Source organism: Alosa sapidissima, chromosome 1 (genome assembly GCF_018492685.1).
Source record: "Alosa sapidissima isolate fAloSap1 chromosome 1, fAloSap1.pri, whole genome shotgun sequence".
NCBI lineage: Eukaryota > Metazoa > Chordata > Actinopteri > Clupeiformes > Clupeidae > Alosa > Alosa sapidissima.
Genome location: NC_055957.1, coordinates 22,806,108 through 22,826,339, shown reverse-complemented (window position 1 = coordinate 22,826,339; position 20,232 = coordinate 22,806,108). Strand labels below are relative to the sequence as shown.

The 20,232-nt window shown below is 42.5% G+C and overlaps 1 protein-coding gene across 1 annotated transcript in view; it reads right to left on the bottom strand.

The window, feature by feature from the left end:
* creb3l3b (cAMP responsive element binding protein 3-like 3b) overlaps positions 1-6,658 on the bottom strand; it is a 25,395-nt gene extending 18,737 nt beyond the window's left edge. Inside the window, exons 1-3 of the mRNA XM_042094300.1 lie at positions 5,826-6,658; positions 2,997-3,116; positions 1,706-2,063 (exon numbers count right to left, since the gene is read on the bottom strand). Coding sequence (XP_041950234.1) covers positions 1,706-2,063; positions 2,997-3,116; positions 5,826-5,846 — 499 coding nt within the window. The 5' untranslated portion in view covers positions 5,847-6,658. The remainder of the gene's footprint in view (positions 1-1,705; positions 2,064-2,996; positions 3,117-5,825) is intronic.
* Positions 6,659-20,232: the final 13,574 nt, after the last annotated feature.

The following is a 20,232-nucleotide window of genomic DNA, read 5'->3' as shown; positions in this document are numbered from 1 at the left end:
CTATGATAACTCCACCTCTACAGTACCCCTGCCTATCACAACTCCACTTCTACAACTCCACCTCTACCCCTGCCTATGACAACTCCACCTCTACAGTACCCCTGCCTATCACAACTCCACCTCTACAACTCCACCTCTACCCCTGCCTATGACAACTCCACCTCTACCCCTGCCTATGACAACTCCACCTCTACCCCTGCCTATGATAACTCCACCTCTACAGTACCCCTGCCTATCACAACTCCACCTCTACAACTCCATCTCTACAGTACCCCTGCCTATCACAACTCCACCTCTACCCCTGCCTATCACAACTCCACCTCTTCAGTACCCCTGCCTATCACAACTCCACCTCTACCCCTGCCTATCACAACTCCACCTCTACAGTACCCCTGCCTATCACAACTCCACCTCTACCCCTGCCTATCACAACTCCACCTCTACAGTACCCCTGCCTATGACAACTCCACCTCTACCCCTGCCTATGATAACTCCACCTCTACAGTACCCCTGCCTATCACAACTCCACCTCTACAACTCCACCTCTACCCCTGCCTATGACAACTCCACCTCTACAGTACCCCTGCCTATCACAACTCCACCTCTACCCCTGCCTATGATAACTCCACCTCTACAGTACCCCTGCCTATCACAACTCCACCTCTACAACTCCACCTCTACCCCTGCCTATGACAACTCCACCTCTACAGTACCCCTGCCTATCACAACTCCACCTCTACCCCTGCCTATGACAACTCCACCTCTACCCCTGCCTATGATAACTCCATCTCTACAGTACCCCTGCCTATCACAACTCCACCTCTACAACTCCACCTCTACCCCTGCCTATCACAACTCCACCTCTACCCCTGCCTATGACAACTCCACCTCTACAGTACCCCTGCCTATCACAACTCCACCTCTACAACTCCACCTCTACCCCTGCCTATCACAACTCCACCTCTACCCCTGCCTATGACAACTCCACCTCTACAGTACCCCTGCCTATCACAACTCCACCTCTACAACTCCACCTCTACCCATGCCTACCACAACCCCACCTCTACCACTGCCTATCACAACTCCACCTCTACCACTGCCTACCACAACTCCACCTCTACCCCTGCCTACCACAAATTCCACCTCTACCTCTGCCTACCACAACTCCACCTCTACCACTGCCTACCACAACTCCACCTCTACCCTTGCCTACCACAACTCCACCTCTACAGTACCCCTGCCTATCACAACTCCACCTCTACAACTCCACCTCTACCCCTGCCTATCACAACTCCACCTCTACCACTGCCTACCACAACTCCACCTCTACCCCTGCCTACCACAACTCCACCTCTACCCCTGCCTATCACAACTCCACCTCTTCAGCTCCACAGCTAATGTGTGCCTCCTCCATGCTGTCTCTGCACAGAGTTTCCTCCCCAGCAAACAACAGCCCTCTACAGATGCACTTTCTTCAGTGGGTCCTATCCTCTCCTGCTCTCTCTGTGTCTATTTATGTCTCACTTTCGATCATGCACTCTTCCACGGTGTCTCATTCCCACACACACACACACACACACACACACACACATTGGCTTTAGGATAAGCGACACACACACACACACACACACACACACACACACACACACTTCCACGGTGTCTGATTCTCACACATACACAAACACACAGACACTTTCTCTCTTACCAAGGTCGATAGAAATATCTGGTTCAGCAGCATCCAACAGCATCCCAGTGACTAGAGACTGCTGCTGTTGATGAGGAGGAAGATGATGATGATGATGATGATGAGGAGGAGGAGGATGAGGATGATGGGGTGGGTGAGGAAGAGTCGGCGTGGAGGGGAAGTAGAGCTGGTCAAGGCTGGCGGGGAGCATTGGGGGTGGGGGGCTGTCCAGCTGGTCAGACTGCGGGTCATCGCTGATGCCACTGTCCGATGGGGAGGAGGCCCAGAACGGGGAGGAGGAGGAGGAGGGACCGGACACACACTCGTCCAGCAGAGAGTCCAGGAAGTCCTCTACAGTGCCACCTACAGGAGACAGGGGCTGCAAGAGACAAAACACACACACGTTAACACACTACAATCACACACACACACACACACACACACACGTTAGCACTCTAAACACACACACACACACACGTTAACACTCTAAACACACACACAGACACACACATACAGTATCATACTCTTTCGGGTGGGGAGAAGGCAAGAAACCATTTATGTTGTCTCCTACAGGAGAGACAGGTGCTACAAGAGACAACACACGCACACACACACACACATATGAACACACACAAACATGAACACACTCATTTAGGTGAGAGTCAAAACAGTTTTTCACACTGCTCACAGAAGAGCAGGGCCCCAAGAGGGAACACACACACACACTCAGTCACACACTTGCACACTTACACTTCCACACACACTCAGTCACACACTTGCACACTTACACTTCCACACACACTCACTTGCACACTTACACACACCCTTGCACACTTACAGTACACGTACACACACACTCAGTCACACACTTGCACACACACTCAGTCACACACTTGCACACACACTCAGTCACACACTTGCACACTTACACTTGCACACACACTCAGTCACTCTCCTTGCACACTTACACTTAGACACAGTTACACAAGTTAATGAGTTGTGGGGGAGTGTATTTTGAGGCTGAAGCAAGAGCGGTCAGAGGTCAATCTGTTTGTTTCTCCTTTCGCCTCTCAGAAAGCAATTACACAACTGTGTGTGTGTGTGTGTGTGTGTGTGTGTGTGTGTGAGAGAGAGAGAGTATGCGTGCGTGCGTGTATGCGTGCGTGCGTGCATACGTGCATACGTGCATGCATGCATGTGTGTGCGTGTGTAACCACATGAATATTACTTTTCAGTCATGCCAACTCTCCCCAGGCTGTCATTGGTTGAACACTTATAATACAAAGAGATACAACCCCCCTATGGCACTCACCTGTTGGAGGTCTGTGATTGGCCAGCTGTGGTTGCCATGCCGCCCGTCTCCTTGACACTGAGCCATTGTGATTGGTTGCTGCTCCATTAAGAGATTCAGAAGCTCCATTCTGCTGCAACCCTGTCACCCAAATACACACATGTTAAACATACATATACATACACACACACACACACATCCATTCTGACGCAAACCAGTCACAGAAATATACCTGTATTTAACACACACACACCTTTCTAGCCCCATTCTTCCGCAACACTATCACCCAAATACACATATTAAACACAAACACACTCACAAAAATATACCCGTATTAAACACACACACATACTGTACACCTATACGCACAGCTCTATTCTGCAACAAACCCGTCACAATCACACACATATTAAACACATGCACACAGACACACACACACAGACACACAAATACACACACATCTGATTCGGATTTGGATTCTGGCCCACGGTCAGCTGGAGCCCTGCATCACCCATGGGGATTTGCAGTCTTGCTGTCCCTCTGCCGCTCCCAGCAGTGCCCCTCCAAGATATCACCGGACCCGGCCCGTACTCAGCCCACCTCAACCCCCAGATACATCGCAGTGTCATTAGTGAGCTCAAACCCCAGATAAAACACTGTGTCATTAGTGAGCTCAATCCCCAGATAAATCGCAGTATCATTAGTGAGCTCAATCCCCAGATAAATTGCAGTGTCATTAGTGAGGCATGTTTACTCAGCAGTGATAACACTGCTCTGTCTACAGGAACAAAGACACTGAAGTGATTCAGCTGTTTGATCAGTCCAAGCCTGGGCAAACACCACTGTCTATGGAGCTATGGGAGCCATCTCTTTATGGTGCACTCAATCTCAGCACAAACACCACTGTCTATGGAGCTATGGGAGCCATTTTATGGTGCACTCAATCTCAGCAGGCAGGAAGTCCAGACAGACCGGCTCTGTCTCGTAGTCATCATCTACTGTTGAGAAGTGTTGATCAACGGCTGTCTTTATTTTATAGTTGTGCAATTTGATGACACATCAAACCAAATCCACTAATTAGACAGAAACAGATAGAATTTTCCCCCATGTCAGCATGTCCTCCGTTCTGAAATGGACCCATATGGCAGTATGTCCTCCCTCTCTCTCTAGGATTCCCCTGACCCTGGTATCTGTATCTGCCTGCTGTAGTAGGTTGTGTGACTGCTCAACCCCAATTCTCCATGTGGCAGCTGAAATCTGAACAGCACTGCTCTGGGAGTGTTGAAATATGAACAGCACGGCTCTTAAATCTGAACATTACCTAAATGATATGACTAGGACTAAAACAAATATACATATATTCTGAAGCATTTAGCAGAAATCACCTCCCGCATTCATCAAAAGGTACTGTGCATCATATACGTAGACAAGTACACCCACGTACATGGCCTACTCACACAGGCAGATGTACACAGCACACAAAACACACAGACACATACACAGACACACACACATACTCTTCTAGCTTATCTCTGTTATCGCTGGGTCATCAGCCTCAAGTTCACATAGTATAGTTACAGCACACAGGCATCCTCAGCACTTAAACACACACACACACACACACACAAACACACACACACACATTCATCTGTCCTCTCCACAACACACAAACACTCAATCATACACACACACAAACACACACACACACACAAACAAACACACACACTGTTACTGAAAGATCACACTGAAATGCTTACACATGTACTGTACACTGTGAAATAACACAGAAATACTTACATTTACTGGCTGTGTGACCATTTCTTTGTTTAGCTATTCAGAAGCATCAGTGAGAATGATGCTGTTACAGGCATTGTGTGTGCAGGAAATAGGCTAGAATGCTTCCTTTAAGAGTGAGGAGGGGTTAGAACAATACTAGACTGGATTTGATTGCTATCAGAGTCATAAAATCTCAACTGACTCATTAGATCAGTTTAATTTCACATGCACACATATGCTCTCTCTCTCTCTCTCACACACACACACACACACACACACACACACACACACAGCTCCTTTGTTTCATCACCAAAAACACACACAAAACAGTATGAAGTAATAATAATAATAACCCCTGACTTTTCTGACCTGTTGTCCTCAGATAAGGACCTAACTCTGTTTAGTTCTAACTGGTGTGTATGGCCCTCTCTCCTGTCATCAGGAGCCCTCTGTCTGTGTGGTCCTGACCGCTGTAATTATGTCTGGCTCACCACCAGGGGACCCCCTGAACCATTCACACATTATTCAGCCGGAAATAGAAGAGTTTGGTCACGAAACAACATGTCTCCATTAAAGGGGAATTCCGGTGCTACACTTTGGGGGCATGTTCGGGAGCCCCCATGTTCATGCCCCCAGAGTTTAGCGCTGTAGCTGCCGGCTGCTTTAGCTGCTCGTTGTAGCAACTCAAGCAAGGTAAAACCGATTGTTTTCAGGGTATTTTCGTACCGACAGTACTCGGTGACCTCGAGAAATGGAGATCTATGTGAAAAATCTCTGGAATTCCCCTTTAAGAATATTCATAAGTCATGATGTTTTACTGTGCATTTCAGGTAATGTCAATAAATGTGTTGTTGTGTTGTGTTGTTTTGTGTTGTAAACATGTATCCAAACTAACTAACTATTACCTATTACAACAAACTAAGTTGCATTTTCACTGATATCACATGGCAGACCAAATAAAATAAATAATTTTAGGAAAAATCGTTACAAAAGAAAAAACTCATCTTGAAACCAAACTCTTCAAATAGCAACCAATTAACAACAGTGGTAGCGAGTGTAGCACTTTCACAGTACCTTGCTGGAGACCAGAGACATCGGTCTGGTTCTGGGCTAGAGTGTCCTCTGGGGGGTTGGCAGTCTCTCTCTCTCTCTCTGTCTCTCTCCGAGGCGTCTTGTCCGAGAGATTTGCCCGGAGAGGCATACAATGCCTGTGTATTAGGCCTGTGTGTGAGGCTTTCCTCTTTCTGTTGAGTATTCTGTGTATTCGGTCCGATGGTGTCTGTGTGTTGGTTCTGAGGAAAATCCACGCTTAATGGAAGGGTTCGTGAGCTCCAAGTTTCAGCTTGTGTCTTTGAGTATGTGCTCTCACTGTGTATGGATTAGCTCTGTATGTGTGTGTGTGTGTTCAGGGGACAAAGGTGAAACTTCGCCAGATTACTGTGTGAATCACAGTGGGGGTTCCCACACCAGATAGCAGTTACTGTTGGGACAGATCCAGCCCAAACGTAGCCCAGTTATGTTGCAGCTTCGGTCTCACACACACACACACACACACACACGCACACACAAACAAACATGTGGCCTTCTTTTACAGGGATACTTTTTCCCACAATGCAAACAAACAACAAAATAAAGAACAACATAAGTGCAGACTCAGGTCTGAGTATGGTAAACAGGCAGCAGTTTTCTTGACATCCTTGAGTGCAAAACATCACTTGTGACTCCACAGGCCCTCTGATAAAGGTGCCCAGGCAGGAGGAAGGTGGATCTGGAACAGAACAACATCGATACATTTATCTTTTCTGATAAGGTTGTTTTTAAGTCTATATCTTGTGTATTCCAGGATGGTGTTTTTGTGATGTGACATGTTTTGAATGTGCAAGGTTATCAGAAACGTTGTTTACTTTCATGTTCAAGCATGTCTGAGGTAATGTGTGTGTGTGTGTATGTGTGTGTGTGGACATATGTCTCCGTTCCTGTGGTAGTTTTGAGTCATTTAAGAGGGGTCTAAAGACATTCCTGTTCAACATGCACTTAGTTCTTTAAGCGCTTCTTATGCGTTGTGGTTTGTTTGTATGGTGTTATGCATATTATTGTTTTATTTCCATTAGGCTGTTGATTAATTTGACATTATTGTTTATTATTGATATTCTCCTTAATGTAGTCTTACCATGTCATTGTTTTATATTATTGATTGAATGGACTTTATTGTTATTATTGCTTTTTCCCTCATTTTCATTGCTTATTTTATTAGGCTATTGATTGAATTGACATTGTTGTTTATTATTGCTATTCTCCTTATTATAGTTTGACCAACATTCTAATCTGTTCCCTGTTAAATTTTAAATATTATGTTGTTTTTGTATTTGTGTGTCGCTTTGGACAAAGGCGTCTGCCAAATCCCATAACCATAACCATTTGTGTTCACAGCAGGGCATATCTGAAATATCCAGATAACACCGGACATACGAGTGGGTGCACCAAGACCGAATTTGGCCCGGAGTTGTTATGTAATCAGTGGTGCCATTGGAACATCCTGAAACTTCTACCCCCCTACACTACTCAGTGTAGTTAGACAAACTCTTATCCTTCAGCCGTCTCTCTCTCTCCCTTTCTCTTTCTCTCTCCTTCTCCCTCTCTCTCTCTTTCTCTCCCTTTTTCTCTCTCTCTGTCCTTCTATCTCTGTCTCTTTCTCTTTCTCTCTCTGTCTCTCTCTCTGTCTTTCTCTCTCTTCATCTCACTCTATGTCTTTTTCTCTCTCTCTCTCATTATAGTAGATAAGGCTCCAGCAGAGAGAAAGGGAGAGTTGCGTAACCTTGACAACCCTGAGTAAACATTACCTCAGGCTCAGGCTGTCGCAGGGACTGGTACTGCAGGGCTGATGAGATGGGGATCTCATAGAGCCAGTTCACATTTGATCTCATAGGGATCTCATAGGGCCAGTTCACATTTTATCTCATAGGGCCAGTTCACATTTGATCTCATAGGGATCTCAGAGGGCCAGTTCACATTGGGTCAGTTCACATTTGATCTCATAGGGCCAGTTCACATTTGATCTCATAGGGCCAGTTCACATTTGTTTTGAGAACGTGTTTGGCATGATCCAATCACAAGTGGTCAGCCAAGACCCATCACTCTTTACTCATGAATTCAAGGTGTACAGCCAGAGACAGTGTCAGGGACGCATCCGACCACTTGTGATTTGTTCACCCAAGACACATATTAAAAACAAACATACACAGGGGGTCATAAGGATCTAGTGATGTGCTTGAATAAGCCATAGAAACACACACACACATGAGTAGCAATGCCAGCCAACCAGTGGTGGAATGTAACGAAGTACAAATACTTCGTTACTGTACTTAAGTACATTTTCCACGTATTTGTACTTTACTTGTGTAAATAAATGTGTATAAAATGTATAGTGCATACTTTTGACTTTTACTTCGTTACATTTTACAGCAATTATCTGTACTTTTACTCCGCTACATTTCTACAACACCATCGTTCCTTTTTACGATACATTTTATGATCAGTTTTTTTTTTTCTCTCTGACAAACACGTTTGTTTTACCGAGGGGTTGCTACCAAAGATTCTGGAGCGCTACGAAGTTACAGGCTATGCCCATGCTTCTGTCACACGTCTGATCATTTGCGGCACAAATGAATGGTAGACTATTAATGAACCGGTGGCCGGAAAAAACGTAACATTTTCCAGATTAGGAAATATTCCTTAATTGTGTGCGATTAAATAAAGATGCATAGCCTACAATTGGGGGGTAGTAACGTGAGCGCTCATTCAATGTCTATGCGTCTGCGCAAGTGAAACTGAACTTAATCATAAAGACACCTTTCTCAGCAACTTTTCTGTTCAATCAGCATAATTGGCATTACGATCCACCCGACGTTTCCCTTGTCTACCCCGTTAAACTTCAGGCTCTCGTGTTTTGCTGAATGATATTACTCAGCAGATCACCCTAGTAGATAACCAGAATTACAGTCTCTAGAATTGTAGGTCAGAATGTAAACTGGGCCACAGATGGGAAGCACAATTGCATTAACTTAAAACTATCTAGTCGAGTATAACCTAAAACTATCTTAATTAAAATGCCACAGCCCATACTGATTTTTCCTTTTAGAATATAGATATTAAGAGAATAAATCATTATGCAAATACTTTTACTTTTAATACTTAAAGTACATTTAAAAGAAGGTACTTTTTACTTTTACTTAAGTAGGGTTGTCATTGTGGTACTTTCTACTTTTACTAAAGTAAATATTTCTCTGTGTATTTGTACTTTTACTTAAGTACTGAGGTTCAGTACTTCCTCCACCACTGCAGCCAACACACACAAACACACAGACACACACTCACACCCAGACCACTACATATGATGACCCCCCTACACTACCAAAGCAAAACCACACACACGCACACACACACACATACACAGAGAGAGAGAGAGAGAGAGAGAGAGAGAGAGAGAGAGAGAGAGAGAGAGAGAGAGCACACAAAGATTTAAAATAAATTACATGATTTTGATGACTTATCAGTTATGATTATATGATATGCAATTCTGTCATAAAAGATTGCAAGATTACCATTCATATAGCAACTACGTTGGTGAGTAGGGTGTGATTGTGTGTGTGTGTGTCTGTGTGTGTATGGGGCATAATTACCGCTTGCGAGGAACATGGTGAACCTTCGGAGGATATAGCCAAATATGTATGGCCAGTGTGTGTGTTATCTTTAGGGCATCTTTATCTGTGGAGCGGTTCCAAAGGGCATGATGGTGTTACATAATCAGGTCACTTGTCTAGAACATGCTGTGTGTGTAATATAAGGGAAGGATATGAGATGGGGCTGCATTGGTATGTCATTATCCTGCCTGACACACACACACACACACACACACACACACACACATGCACTCACACAGTCTGTTTCGGCAGGGACATGTCTTGGCATACCATTAGCCTGCCTGAGGTGGGACTTCTCAAGTGTGACCTCAAAAGTAAGAGACAATCATGCAGCAGCATGCCGTAACACACATACACGTTCTCTCGCTCTCTCTCACACACACACACACACACGCGCGCGCGCGCGCGCACACACACGCACACACACACGCACACGCACACACACACACACACACACACACACACACTGTGTACATTTTTATATACATTTTTATATTGCGTCTTACACATGTCTGAGTTAGAAATGTGGGTAACACTGGCCCCAGCCGTGGTGCAACTGGCTGGGCCACCTGCACCGTACGCCGGCGACCCGGGTTCGATTCCTGCCCTGTGATCCTTTCCGGATACCACCACTGTCAATTAAAGGCATAAAAGCCCAACAAAAATATACTTAAAAAGAAATGTGGGTAACACTTTACTTGACGGGTGAGTTCATAACACATTCATAGCACTGGAGTAGCCCATTGACTCAGATGTGACATGATCAGGTAAGAGATTTGGAACAAGAACAGCAATGCTGCTTTGCGATTGTTGGACTTTTATTTTGACAAGTCACCGTTCTGTCTTCCACATTCATGAAAGGTTTGGTATGACTGTTGAGTCATGTCTCATGAAACAGTCATGAATGCTTTATGTGCAGTTTATGACAGCTGCTATGAATGTGTTATGAACTCACCTGTCAAGCAAAATGTGCATAACAAGCTGTTCCATCAGTGTGAACTAAAAATGCAAGTGGAAGGAACTTCACTGCATCATCAACCGGCCATGCACAGGATCTCCTCGCAAGATTTTTTAGGATAGGATAGTCAGAAGAGTAGCCCAAGAGCCAGGGACCACTCAGAGAAAGCTCCAGAAAGACTTGGAGGCAGTAGGCTCAATGTCTTCACATGTCAACATTTGCCGAGGAAGGGGTGGGATATGTGTAGACAACGTGGTGGCTCCAATACTACCTACTGGATAATTCTGAAGTTTTTAAATGCATCTGTAACCAGTTCCATTGATATGTTTTGGAACAATAAGGTTGCAAAGGTCTTGGGAGAGCTCTTTGCTTTTACCCATCATGAAATGTTTCTTGTGTGACACCTTGGTAACAAAAAAACCTTTTTATAGCCCATCAATATGTACTAACTCAGCTTTTATTAATCTGCACAGGAGGGATAATTACTCTCTAACTACTTATAGATTCCAGCTTGTTCCTAGCCATTCCTAGCCATTCCTTGCCTTTGTGTACTGCTTTTTCTTAGCGTGTTCAATACTTTTTTCCTGTGCCATCATGGTTCGAATTACGGGGGATTGGGGGGGTCCGACTCCCCTAGATGAGACTTGGACCCTCCCAAATGGGATGAAAATAATAGTTTGGGGGGTACTGAAAAAATGTAATAAAATGTAATGTTATCCTATATTGCATGTAATTAAATGTATTACCATCACATACCAACAATTCAGGATATAATCTAATGAAATACGATTTTCAAACCCTCATCCCCATTATAGCTGTACCATTTCTATGGTACATTCAGACTGTGTTCTTTGCTATGATATAATACTGACGAATTAAAACAAATGCACAGTGTAGGCTGCAAACGCCTGATATACAAGCGGTGGCCAACTGGCCATACATTTGTCTAATATTTCACTGCCTTTGTAACATATTGATAGCCAACCTTAGAAAAACATTGAGTCGCAAGATCGCTATGGTTTAACCGGAGGTCTCCCTTCCACTCAGCGGCCACGACCATCGCTGCTGCTTAGCTTAAAAATCAGGCCTACAATCACACGCCATAGGAGGAGTTCCATAGATATACTGACACGGGGAGAGGTTTAATGAGTCGATTTATCATTTTGTGCAATTTCATTCTTAATGTCTTAACAAGAGGGAACTAATATTCAGGGGATTTCGCATGTACATGGTTCTCAACATTTTTAAGCAAATGCCCATACACCCATAATTGCAACGTTACCTACAGTTTGTTTGAAACGCTAGGTGAACATATAAGAATCAATTGGACCTGAAACGTCTTTCTTTGTTGCCATTATTAGAGATCAGCCTTTCTTAAAAGCGTATTGCTGCACAAACGTTTTGTGATAGAACACCAGGCGCACAATCCACTAGGCTACATATGAAATGCCTAGGCTAAATAACGTGAAGATATTTGTTTTCCAACCACGAACAAGTCATTTTTTATTTGCGTTACGTTTGGTAGGCTTAGCTATCCAAGAAAAAAATAATCAAATGAACCAAAGGCAGGCCTTGAATTAGGCTAGGTGAACTTGGCTATTAAACGTGCTGTGGCTGTGACTTTCTGTGGCCCATCTGTAAACAATTCTGGGTCTTAAATTTAAGTAGTATGTTTGCCATTTCCGTGCTATTGGTCTATGCATGTCCATGTTTGCATTGCATTGCTATACCAAAAAATATTTTTTGACTGTGGCGTGCAATTTTACGCATGGGGCGCACCTTGAAACAGTGTTTACCCAAATTCAACCCTTCCCATAACGTGCAAGGTATATTGTGCTTGCGTATGATGCAGTCGTTTCTTTAAAGGTCTCATCTCATGGTTTTTTCATTAATGTTGCAGTGGTCTGTAGTATTGATGAATGCCCTGTGAGCCGGTTTTGGTGAAAAAAATGCTGTCCTGCGTCTGTTTCATGCTGTTCTAGTTTGGTGGGGAAGGTGGGCGGGGAGGAACGACTGGATTTCGCCTCTAGTCATGAATATTAATGACATGCTAATGAATTCACCTCTGATTGGCTAACAGTACTGTGACGCTTCCTCCAGTGCGTCCTCATCCGATTCTGCCTGTGCTATGCTCCATATTCAACTTTACAGTGCTAAAACCTGGCTAAAACTCGAGTCAAAACTGTTGCACAAAATGTCTTCGGAGATACAACTTCATGTGTTTGATCCTAGTGTTCGAGTAGGAAGAAGAACCGCTTCCTGATCGTTTGTTGGTGAACGTTGGTTTAATAGAATGGTAACAATTGCCTGTCAGCTTAACATTTCTCCTAAAAGAGGTAAACGTTTGTGACAATCGTCATCTTGCTTTCAAGTAATAAACAGTTGGAAACGTTTTAAAATAAAGACCTATTTCTTTACACAGTCAAAAGTCTTTGCAATCTTCCTAGTAGATATTTTACTTCACAACACAGGTAAGCACCCTAAATGCAGTTCAGCCACTGACCTAGCCTGCTAATGCTATCGGAATAGCTAGATAGTTATGGTTTGAATTCCATGATACTATCATTGAAAGACCACTTGGTCATAGCCCAATATATATATAGATCTAAATGCAAACACGCCTACCTAGCTATATTTTGCTGGAATTGTACCAGAATGCCTACAGAAGCAGAGAATGTGTGCTGCAAGACTTCTCCGGTAATGAGAACTATGATAACCTGACATTGGCAGAGGTTAGCCTACTCAAGTTGTTTATAGTATATTCCTATAGTAGCCTACTCACGTATGACAGAAAAAGTAGCCTACTATAGGAATCTTATAGTATTTTGGGACTAAATATTACAGTAATCTTATAGCAATACTATAGTATTTGGACATACTATAGGTACTATAAGACTACTATAGAAAAACTATAGCGGTTACAGGATATTATAGTTATTAGTAGTACTTCTAAAGTATGTCCCAATTATTCCTATAAGATTACTATAATATTTTGCCCCAAATACTATAAGATTCCTATACTACTTTTTCGTAAGGGGATTGCTCATGTGGTTAGAAAAATGGGCAACACCAGTACCCCTGTTGTCTGTATGACCCTGTACCCAGGATTAGAACCAGTCTGCCTTAGCATAATGTACTCCCTTCAAAATGCACTAAACATTCGACTATGACGACTATGGCCCTCTGTGAGACAGAAGATATGAAAGGTAAGATAAACCTTTAGCTTAAAAGGGACAAAAACTGATGAAACTTCTAAAACAAATATACAAAACAGGTCAATTTTCTATAAACAACTTTATTATATTTACATACAGCAGTGGTACTCAAAGTGTGGTCCACAAGCTATCTCAAGTGTTCCACAAGTAGATGTGGTAAAATATAATAGATGAGTTGTTTGCAATATTGAACCAACTTGTATGTAAATCCAAACAGTTCTGCAACACTGATGTAACCTATGCCAGTTTAAATCATATGAATCCTCTGACACCATAAGCAAGGTGCAAAGACAATAAGCAAGGTGGTTCAGTAAGAAGGCCTATTGTGTAATATACTGTTGAAGTAGGTCTACTGTTTTTTTTGCTAGGTGGTCCGTGAAACACTGACAAATAATAATATTGCAGTCTATTAAAATAATGCAAACACAAAACAAGAACATCCAAACTATGCACAGAATTAACAATGTCCTCTTTTTGCCAGACAATGCAGACATCTGGCCTACAGATCCTTTGTAAGATGGTGCTGGGATTATTTAGGGAAAAGTTTGTCTGAGTTGGTCTGAGTTGTTGTTTCGGCTTGTATTGTCCTGGGGATCCGAAGGGACAACACACAAAACACATTCGTTGGCTGTGATGATTTTATTACATTGCTCTTTAATTGTGCTGGGCCATAGGTGGAGCCATCAGGTGTTATTGTGGAGATGTCGCTTTCATCCTCCTCCTCCTCTTGATCAACCCGAGGTCTTCTAGCTGGCCTTGGATGAACAGGCTTGATGGCAGTAGAGGTAGCAGGCCCCCATGCCCATGGTGTATCTGAAGTGCTTGTATCAATACTCATACTTTTCATGAAGTATTCTGTTTGGGTACCTAAAGTAAATAAATGTGTATTACTGTCAAGTTACAAGATCCTAATAGTACACAGGACATTCACTATCTCACAAAACTGTACTGGCACAATGGAAACAAAAATATTTTAGTGACTGTGGTAAGGTGTATGATGTACTAAGTAGCATACCCACAAGAAGACATTCGGTAATATCAATTCTATCTGTTATGCAATTCATGGGTTTCATCAGGTCCATTTACACAGGTGTATTAATCAAGCATCATGCAGTCTGCATTCATAATCGAGGTGCTTGATTTTATACACCTGTGGAAAGTGACCTGAAGAAACCCATGAATTGACTTTCCAAAACATTGACGAGCACATAAGAACCTGAAAAAGACTTCTAGAAACTAACTAGCACAACAATAAAAGTTAGATCACAAACCTTTGCTTCTAACGTGATGACCTAATGTAGGCTAGAAAGCTGTGTAGCCTGACATGAGGATGTGCTCTGGAAGACATACAAAACACTAAGTAAACAGCAAGTAATCAAACAAAACATCATTGTATGTCAATGTAATAATGGCAAGAAGACATAAATTAGACTGAAGTGTATATACCTGAGCTCTAGTGATAGCAACTTAGCCTAATAGTGCAGGGGTATTGTGTTTTTGATTTTCCCTGTTTAGACTAGAACAATACCCGTACTTAGTTGAGCATAAAATATTGTTGCTAATATTATTATTTGTGGTTTAACGCTTAGGTTAGAAGATTATAGGTTCAACAAGCTAAATCTCTGGGTAGTGTGGTCAGTTTCTTATGAGTGTAGCTACACCAGGCACGTAACTGAAGCATTCCGTTCGCGTTATGTACTGCAACAATTAGCTTCCAATAGGCCTAATCAATGGAAGTAGCTACACCTGGCGTGTTATTGGCCTGTAGAGGCTACGTTCGGGAAAATAGACCATTCCTCTAATGGATTTTACCAGAGCCCTTCCTATTAGGCATTCTCTGATTTTACACGTCGCGAACAGAACACTTCAGTTACGTGCCTGGTGTAGCTTCCTGTAATATAGGCTAGCCTAAGCCTAGCTTGTACCCTTTTCATGCATGCTAACGTGAAGAATATGAACATGCTATTTTGTAACAGACGTTAGGTGGAAAAGTTTGTTTGTACTTACAGCCTGTGAGCTGGTGGTCGATCGTCGTCATGACGGTACAGAACCAGGTTTTCAGAACATCGATGCAAAACCACTTTCTAAGGCAGTGAGTGTTGTCGAAATGATTGGAACACAGAACTAATGTTGCACTACTTCGGTGGTGGTGTTCCAACGATAAATCCAAACCATTTCTTCCTCAACTCATGTTTCTAAGGCAAGACATGCAACGTTGATGTGTTATTGCCAGAAATAAAACAGGCACGATTTTTTTTCTACCATGTTGGCAACTTGCTGTTAGCTCCTACTAGCTGCAGAGAGACAATCCCCTAGCAGCAAAATCTTCCAGTCTTCCTGTAGGCGGTCACAAGCCAAGGTGGGCGAGGCCATGAATAGTCAGTTTCCCTTCGGCGTCATTGGGAAGGGCTTTTTCTGATTTGCTTGTTTTTCCGTGTATTTTCTTTCATTGGCTAATGCGGGCAATGGGGGTAGAAGAACATTTTCACGTGCAGCATGCATATGCAACTTGGAGTGAGCTATAGTATTTCGAAAGTAACAAATATTAAACGGTTTCTCAGTGAATGTGACCTTTAAACTTGTCGACCAGCCAGCCACGGTCATATGACCTATATTTCGAAGGAAATTTGACTGTGAACCACAAGTTTGAAATCATGTGTAAGCCTATATAAAATGGAGAGTGACGTCACCAGTCGAAATAGCTGTACCCCCCGAAGCTCACGGTATAATTTGAACACTGTGCCATTCCACTTTTTTACTCATAACTTTTTTTTTAAAAAAATATATGTGTGGATTACTTAAGTTAATACTAATGTCTGGTGAAAATTGCATGTGAATAGCCTCACAGGAAGTATACTTACTGAAAAAAATGTTGATGTGTTCAATACTTATTTTCCACGCTGTTAGTGCTTCGGACTTGTAACTGGAGGATTGCCGGTTCGAACCCCGACCAGTAGGCACGGCTGAAGTGCCCTTGAGCAAGGCACCTAACCCCTCACTGCTCCCCGAGCGCTGCTGTTGTAGCAGGCAGCTCACTGCGCCGGGATTAGTGTGTGCTTCACCTCACTGTGTGCTGGGTGTTTCACTAATTCACGGATTGGGATAAATGCAGAGACCAAATTTCCCTCATGGGATCAAAAGAGTATATATACTTTTATACTTTATCTTCAGCTCTTCCAGTCTGACACAGCTGCACCTAAGTGTGACAAGGAATGTTGTGCTTTGATGTGTTTGTTTGGGCTATATTTGTGTTGTTGGGCTTTGCATTGAGTTTGTGTTTTGTATGACGTGTTAATGTGTCTCTCAGGCTGCAGCACTGTTGCCCTACAGACCAGATGTGTTTTTGTATTGTGTGTTTGTTTAGACATTTTCTTGGGGTGTTGTGATGATGTTGTGATTTGTGTTGAGTTTGTGTTTTTATAAAGTGTTATTCAAAGCTGTTCTCTGTATGGTCTGTATTTTCTCCCCTCTGGACAAAAGCAGCAGACTACATGTGCATGTGTGTATGTCTGTGTGAATGGGATGTCCTTACACTGTGTGTTTGTATGTGTTTGTGTATGTGACAACGTCCTTCACCTTTAGATAGGCTTAAATCACAACAGGTCCAAATGAAGTTTTACAGAGAAAATGATGACAATTTAAGTGTTTAGAGAGAAAATGATGACCAGTTAAGTCTGACCAGAAGCACACATATAGCCATATTGCAAACACAGCATGAAGGTTGATGAGATGGGATTTGTGTTATTTATGAAGTTCTTTAAATCTGTTCTCTGTATGATGTGTCTCTCTCAGGCTGCGGCACTGTGAGCTCACAGAGAGGAGCTGTTCATCTCTATCTGCAGCTCTCAGATCAAACCCCTCCAGTCTGAGAGAGCTGGACCTGAGAGGAAACACACTGCAGCAGTTTGGAGTGGAGCTGCTCTCTGCTCTACAGAGCGACCCTAAAACATGAACTGACTGAACTAGAGTGAGTAATGAATACAGCATATATAATCACCATCCAAGTTAGTGCTTCAAGTTATCCACTGCTCTTATTAACATGTGTCAGTGTGTCCACTTCTTGTCTACATGTGTCATTTCAACTAGTACGATCTGTGTGGTGTGTCAGTATTACTATACTATTGTACACAAGTAGACAACTGTGTAAACTATTATGATCTGTTAAATACAGTTATCAGGTTTCATCTGGACAAGCTGCTGCAGATGCTGCAGTTTCCAGACACAGGACCAGATGATCATCCAGCTGCCCCACTTCAGCACTACTGGCCTGGTGGACTTTAAAGGGTTTCTTAGTGATGTGGACTCACCAACTATATACTGATTAAATCATTATTTGTGAATTGAATGATTATTCTTTTTAACTGCAATTTGCCTCTGGTCTAGCTTCATTCTTTGTATAAAATGTTTAGCCATACAGTGTCATTAGGACTAGGGATGTAACGGTATGAAAATTTAACCTCACGGTTATAGTGACCAAAATTATCACGGTTTTCGGTATTATCACAGTATTTTTAAAAGTGTGTTCAATATATTCAGAAAGCACTGATAGGCCTACACAAGCTGAAATAGTTTCAAAAAGTGTCCCGTTCAGTTTTTCATGTTTAATTGGCTATGTGCTTATCGCTTAACTTAACCCTACCATGCCTTGGAGGTTGCTGTTACTGTTATTTGGATCCAATGAGTGAGACCAGGCTTGGAATTTCACCATTCTGGGGGCAAGGCCACTTGGCCTTCAGTTGGGCATATTTGGTGGAGGGCACAAAGGCCACATAGGCTATACAAATTATCAAAGTTGTATAGCCTATTCACTGCAGTAGACCTGCATCACTGTATGAAACATTACAAAAACATGAAACATGACATTTTACATAGAACTGCAAATCATCTGATCATCTAATATTTACAGATATCTAGGCTATATTTAACATTTATTTAGCATTTTGTGATCTACTTTCACAAACTCTTAGTCAGCTTTCCTCTGATTTACCGATATCTAGGCGATATTTGTAACATTTATTTTGTATTTGGCCCGTTATGAAATCATGTGGAACAATTTAAACACATTGTAAAACTTAAAGCCCAAATTTGGAGACATCATGCATGTCGAAATGTACTGCAAATTCAAAAGTGGATTACTCTGGAACGGTTAACTGTACAGGGGACTGCTTTACACCTTTATGCTCGGTAAGGTCTGCTGTTTATTCTGATATATGGTTTGTCATGTGTTAAACGAAAGGTTCGTGAAGTATTGCACCGAGAGGAATGGGAAGGGAGATGGACGAAAACCTTCAGTAGAATTTATGATTAAATTTAATTATATTATTTACGTTTCTCGCGAACCGTTCACCACAGCAATTCGCGGCTAACATCGTTTAAAAGCTGAGAAAAAGCTCTTTCATGTGATACTTGTGATGTCTGTGTGATGAGTAGGCTACTTCGCGAGTAGTTCAACTGAGAAGAATAGGTGAATTTGGACGCACTTTCTTTCTTGTGCTGTCACTTTCTCCATCCACTGTGTAAAAGACTAAATTAATTTGCGCTGTGAATGCTAAGATTATTTTGACAGGCCATAGGCTAAATAAAATTCGCTATTAGTAGGACGCAAAGCAGAATATTGAAAGAAGGGCACCAAGGCCACCGTGGCCTGTAAACCTCTGATTTTCAAAGGGGCATCACGGCCAAAGCAAGGGGCAACGACGTGGCCGCTGTGAAATTCCTACCCTGAGTGAGACCAAAGTAAGTGTTCGAAATAAAACTTTAGGCTACTCTGTTCTTCTGATAACGTGAGTGGAATGGATTTAATGTGCAAGCGAACATAAGACACAGAGTGCAAATGATACAGTGCAAGTTTTGCGGTGAAAATGTTCCGCCTTTTAAAATCAGGTGTAGCCTAATCCAAATCGCAGTTAAAACCATCAATTAGACAACAGAATCAGTAGGGTACCAATTTTGCTTCATTGGACCAGGCCTACTGTATGTCAAAAGCAGGCTCGGATGAAGCTGGGAAGGATTAAACACATGGTTTCAACACCGTGGTAATCAACCGTGATAATTATGATATTTCAAAAGAAAACGGTAATTGCTATCATCAACATTTTTATCACGGTTTATCATTATACCGGTAATCGTTACATCCCTAATTAGGACCATTTAAGTTTCTTTTGTCATAAACTAGTGTGATCGATTCAATTACCCTTGTGAAATGCTGGCTCTTTATATCAAACATAGTTCTAAAAGTCCTTTGTCCTATACTGACCGATCATCCCTACACTATCAGAGCTACACTCAGTGAAGTGCGTTTGATGTTATACCTATAACTGAGACTATCATCACATCTCAAGGTTTCCAGTCAGATTATTTGAGTGAATGTCATTGGAGGCTCACAAAAACAAAATAATTACTTATACACAGATGAAATAGGGAATCATTTTAAACTATTTGCAGGAATTAGTCTGTGGATGCATGAAGAACATGAATGAGATCAACCCCTGAGAAAAATGGGCCTTCGGAGTCCCAGGACTGAATTGTGTAGATGATGAGTGCCATCTGGTGGACAGAGACACTACCTACACCTGCAGATATCCATCTGATCTGTTGCCGCCAACTTA